Source organism: Belonocnema kinseyi, chromosome 6, assembly GCF_010883055.1.
Source record: "Belonocnema kinseyi isolate 2016_QV_RU_SX_M_011 chromosome 6, B_treatae_v1, whole genome shotgun sequence".
NCBI classification, from domain to species: Eukaryota; Metazoa; Arthropoda; class Insecta; order Hymenoptera; family Cynipidae; genus Belonocnema; species Belonocnema kinseyi.
In genome coordinates, this window is record NC_046662.1 from 94,354,063 (window position 1) to 94,360,220 (window position 6,158).

At 33.4% G+C, this 6,158-nt stretch overlaps 1 protein-coding gene across 1 annotated transcript in view; it reads left to right on the forward strand.

The window, feature by feature from the left end:
* Positions 1 to 5,243: 5,243 nt before the first annotated feature.
* The window catches only part of LOC117174316 (atypical protein kinase C), a 94,932-nt gene continuing 94,017 nt past the window's right edge, over positions 5,244 to 6,158 (forward strand). The window contains exon 1 of the mRNA XM_033363321.1: positions 5,244 to 5,455. Within this exon, the coding sequence (XP_033219212.1) occupies positions 5,434 to 5,455 (22 nt within the window). The 5' untranslated portion in view covers positions 5,244 to 5,433. The remainder of the gene's footprint in view (positions 5,456 to 6,158) is intronic.

Genomic DNA, 6,158 nt, shown 5'->3' on the forward strand with positions numbered 1-6,158 from the left:
AACGTAGCACGTTTTGATGAAACGCTGAAGCATGAGTTCGATTTTTCAAAATCCAAAATTTCCTCATGTAATAATCAAATGGGGTTTTGAAGTGTCCGATGGCACTTCTTGATATTTGAATTGCGAAAAAATTACTTTTTTATTTCTTCCGAAAATGAAAACTTTGGGGTGGGTGGAGGAAGGGACTTGCCCTGTAGCTCGAAAAGCGTTTTTTGGACCACTCTAGTGAGCATATTCCCCTGTTTCTCTATATTTCACGACATTCAGTCAGTGCGCCGGAGATCTTACAATATCCGCTAAAGGTTAACAATATTTATGCATCTAATATTTTAAGAAACATATGTTTCTTTCCCATTTTTTTACGGAGTATTTCACCAAGATTTGATAGAATATGATTAATTAGACATAAATAAAGAAAAATACGCCTAATTTTAGTAAAAAGTTGCAAATTAACTAATTAATTCGTCAAAGATACCGCCGTTCAGTGCGCTCACTCCCTACCCCACCCGCAGGGTAAATGCACACTATCAAAAGCCGGAAGCCTGTATTTTTTATTATCTAGAACCCGCTGAACATGAATTCGAAAAGAAGTTGCGTTCCACTATTTATGCATGCTCAACTTTATCTACATCCTCGTCTATAAGCAGATTTTTATTTTAAAAAGTATGTTATGGCTCTCACAGCCATAATATTATAAGAAAAATAAAGTGTTTCCAAAATACGGTACAACAAATTTATAAAATATTCTAAATTTTTTGATTTTTTTATGATATGCACTTGAGGCACTATCTCCATTTTCTCCCTACATAATATCCAAATACTGTATAATAACATGGTCGAGCTTTAAAACAATCGAGGGTGTACACTTTAAAAAAAGGAAGATCTTGAGCACATCACGGACACTCTACAGTCTACAGTTAGCAATAGCGTGGCTCATAAAATAAAAAACAAAGTTTGAATTTTTAATCGGCACTCACGGGTTTCGTGCTGTTCTCGAAAAAATTGACTTCCCTGACCATCGGTTTTTTATTTTACCCCCTCGCCCCTTTCCAGTATATCCCAAAAACCACCCACTGAACGTAATTATTAATTTTATACTGTTTTTTAATTTACATCTTTAATCGACAAATTTAATATTTTCTATTTTTTTCAATAGTCATTAATTGTTTAAACAGCTTATATTTTTTAACCGTTTTTTCCTCATTTTATCGCAAATTATTGGTATTCTCATAATGAAATGAATTAATCAGGCAATATTAAAAATCAATATGGTTGATTCAATGTGCTTTTGAGTGTTGAAACAGTTGCTTTTTATTGAAATGTAACTATTAATTGGAATAAGGTAGCTAAATGTGCTTTTTCGCAGATTTTTAAACAAAATTCATTGAATTATCTTATGTCCTGTAATTTTACCACATACCCATAATTCTTAAGCAATTTACCTATATTTATTTAGGGGGGTTCGTATACTTAGAAAGCAAAAAAGAGCTGTTTTTGGGAATTCTTTTTGAAGGTGTGTTTTATTTATTGTAGGCCTACATTATACAATTCGAATAACATATGTTTCAAGTAGATACATTAATTTTTTATGTCGAAATATGAAAAACAAAGCGAGTTGTAGTTGATTGTTCAGAGGTCTCATTTTGCAATTTAAAAAAATGTACTAAATTAAAATATCGCGACGATAATAATTTCGCAAGGACACTTATGTCACAAATAACTAGTAAAATTTTAGTAACGATCGGTTGAGCCGTTATGGAGCCAGAGCGTTCACCGGCTTGAAACCGCGTTTTATAAGTAAATACTTTCCTTATTTATCACATTTGTACCTCGACTTCCACTCGTAGCACGACCTAGGAAACTTGTATCAAAAATTTCAAACTTATACCACTCAGTCTTTTAGTTCTTATCTTTAATTTAAGCCAATAAAACTTGAAAAACCCTTACGGGTTCTCGAGATACGACTGAAAATGTCAAAGCGTGTGTGCGCCGAATTTCAATCGCTTTAGCAGCAAGTCTGGTCATTGCGATGATTGCCGACTGAGACGCGACGCAGACGCGTACGCTTGAAGATTTATGTCATATCTTGAAAATCAGTGAATATTTTTAAAGTTTTATTAGCTTCAAATTAAAGATAAGCCCTTAAAGACTGCGTGGTATAAATTTGAGATTTTTACTACAATTTTTCTAGGCCATTTCGCAAGTTGAATTCGAGGTGCAAAGCTCGAGAAATTCTTGAACTTTTCTTTAAACTCCTCACGTGGTATAATTCTCTTCAAAATATCAAAAATATCTCTAATAGAGTTCATTCAAAGCGTATTTCAATACATTTTTTAAAGGACTTCTAAAGAGTTTCTCGCTCCTTTTGAGAACGACTATTCACGTTTCAAAGTCAGCAGTGATTTTCAATAGTACTTTCGCTGATCGCACCAACAATTTCCGACGGTAATGTAATTACTCAGCTCATAGTCAAAATTTTTCATGAATCATCAGACAGGCAGAATTTTTGAGCAGTTTATTCACAAACACGAAATGTGTAACTGCGATAAATGAGGAAAGTGACGAGAATTAAATTCTCAATCAATATGAAACTAAATCAGATATATACATCCAAATTTATGAATAGACTTGCATAATTGTATTATATGAATGTATGTGGGTTAAAAATAATAGCTCTTTGGTTATCTATTATGTGATAAAAATCGGAGTTTTTTCGTAGATTTTTTTTTTATTTGAAAAATTTTTTGATTTTGAATTTCCCGCTAACATTTTTTTGAAAAAAGCATGCATGTTGAGAATATAATTAAAAGAAGTTCTTTGAATTTTTAAAGATTTTTTCTAGCGATAGAAACCGAGAAAAAAAATAAAAACGAAATGGACGTTATCCCCCCCCCCCCACACACACACACATTTGGTTCCCTTTGGAAACTTTTTTTGCATGCTAACCCGGCTATACACTTTGCAAAGAATTACATTTATCTGCCTTATGTTAGTCAAAAGTTACATTTCAATAATAAAGAATTGAAGGGCAGCAATACAAATAAACCCATATTTGGCTGCCCTCAAGTAGAGGCAAAAACTGTTTTACAGAACATGATTTTGAGTTTTATTAATTTTTTTGTTGAGTTTTTCAGGTTCTTTGTCACAATCGAAAAAACGAGGTATAAAAAATTCCTTTAGTGAAGATGATTATTGGATTTATTTGGGATTTTTTACCTGATAATTAAATTTTCAACACAATGTGAGTTGATTTGTTTTGCTGTGCTATCCTTCAATTGTTTGAACAATTAATAATTAATGCAAAATTATATGAATCTTTTTAATTTTTCCATTAAAGATGATCCGTGGAAAAAAACTAAAAAACAGGCAGAGTTACAACCAATATATCGTAAAATACTTGACCCAGGTTTCGAGGGTGGTTTTGAGCAAGCACAGGCACCCTGAGTGATGTGCTCGAAACCTTAAATTTTTGTTTAAACTATATTCTACCACTTCAGATGCGGCGGAGCCCTGGAGACAAAGGGGGGCAAGGGAGGCAAAGGGGGCAAAGGGGCAATGTCTCCCCCGTCCCTAGAAATCGACCAGGGAGGGGTAAAGTATTGTTTTTCACCCTCTGAAATCAAATGATAAAATTCAACGGATCGTCGGAACTGGAAATCTTTCAATTCTTTCTTGCTTTGCTTTGAAATCTATCTAGAATCTGTGAAATGAGTCTTTCTGCATTATTTTAATATATCCAAAATTTTTTCGAAGTATTTGAAATCTTTGTAAAATCTTTGAGATATCATTTCAACCTTTGTGAAATCGTTGTTAAAACTTTGGAAATCCTTGCGAATATTTGGTAATATTTATGAAATTATTAAAATATTTCTTAAATCTTTGGAAAGTCATTGAAATTTTTATGTATTTGTAATCTATCTGAAATCTTTGTGAAATACAGTAAAACTCTTCTATGGCTCCGATTTCGGGGCTGACGGTGGGTGGCCACTAACTCATTATAGCCGGCTCCGCTTTTGTTTGTTCGCGCCTGACTGCTCGCCTGAGTGACAGCCGCAGATCCCGCGCAACTCGCGCAGCGCCTATTACACCTACATGCGGCGCGGCGTCAATTCACAGAAAGGCTATAGAAGAGAGGGTTTTTGAAGATTTTCAATGTAATTGTAATATTCCTGAAAACAGTTTAATTCACATTTGAAATATTTTTGACATATTTGGTAATATTTGTGAAATTATTTAAATCTTTCGGAAGTAATTGAAATCTTTATTTCTTTGTAATCTATCTGAAATCTTTGTGAAATAATTGAAATATTCCTGAAATCAATTTAGTTCACATTTGAAATATTTTTGACATATTTGGTAATATTTGTGAAATTCTTTAAATCTTTGCAAAATATTTGAAATGTTTGTTTAACCTTTTAATTTATATGAAATCTTTTCTAAAATAATATAAGTATTTGTGAAAACTTTTAAATCTGTCCGAAGTCTTTGCAAAATATTTTAAATCTTCGGTAAATCATTACAATTTAGTCAAATCTTTGAAAATTTTTGAAATATTTCTTAATATTTCTTGAATTATTTTAATCTTTGTGAAATCTTTCGAAAATCATTAAAATATTTGTAATCTTTGTGAAATCTTTGGGAATTGTTTAAAAATATTTACGAAATATTCGAAATTTTTTGAAGTATTCGGTAATATTTGTGAAATTATTTAAATATTTGAGAAATGATTGAAGTTCTTGTGAAGTCCTTGCGAAATGTTCGCAATCACTGTGAAATCTTTGAAATGTTTGAAAATTTGAATTGACCTGTATTTAAAAAAAATCCACAATTTTCTTTTAACATTGTAGAATTTAAACCCATAACATAGCTTTTTCGTCAATAACCGGTTCAGCCATGCTAAAAAAAAACTTTTCGATTTTGCTTACGCCCATACTCTTGTAACATTTTCTTCAGATGTAATCTTTAGAGGAATGTAATCTCACGTTATTGTCAACTTATTGTGAGAATGTCAACTAGAACCTAGGTCCTTCAAGGAAAAATGCACATACGCATCTAACGTATTATAATATCCCTACATATTCGGATCCCTATAAATTGCCGGCAAACAAACACGCAGCGCTATCTTTCATTAACAATTCGAAATTCGAATGGTATGTAAGAAAGGCGCGCCGCGCGCTTGCTCCCTCTGGCCTAAAGCTCGTGAACCCGCTTTAATGGCAGTCATCGCCATGACAGTCTTGACAAAAACATCATGGCGGCAGCCTAGTGACAACGCGTCTAGTTAACAGTATTTTGCATATTATTTCAATGCCGTTAGTTTGTGTTTCCTAATTTTCAGTACATTTCTAGCTCTAATAAAACATTCCAAAACGACTTTATTTGTAAGAAGACAGAGGGAAGCCACAAGCAATACCCCATCAAAAGGACCACTTTATGTCATTGTTTAACGAACACGGTGAGTCAGTCTGACAAGACAGTCGACATGTAATATAAACGGGGTTAATTGGTACAAAAGAGGGGACAATTAAAGTCTGAATGAGTAACATCAATTTAGGAGCATGTAAACGCTTGCTCACTCCGACTAAGACCAGTTCGAATCGGCTTCTGGGTTTTTTTTAACGCCGTTGAAACTTCGTCACAAAATGATTTCACTCCGTTGAGGGTGACGATCGACAGTCGCGGTTGCAGTGTCTATAATGTCTGATCGATCAAGACAGTACAAAGCCTAATAAAGGCATGTATATTACTACCGGATTCGCGAGATTATACAAAAATGTGTCCGCGATCATTTCCTTTACGAATTTCCGACAGGTTCTCTCTCAGGTCAAGAGACACTAGGTTTTCAGTTTTGTTTTAAAACAAGTGATAAACTAATGACAATCGTTATTTCTTTTAGTGTTTAAGACGTTTCATTAATTCCATAAGGAATGCATTTTTGCTATTTTGTAACTTCTTATTCATTCCTGTGACATTCTCATTGTTTTCCAACGCGCCCACGTGCATTGGACACTAGGCATTGATTCTGTCAACTTTCTTCACCTAAAAGTGAATGTAACATTTTTAATCAGGGGTTGAACTTCTACCGGTTTTTTTTACCTTTTGCCATTGATATTCCAAACATATATTGTTTATAATAGTGCTTAGTATGGCTATCAAAC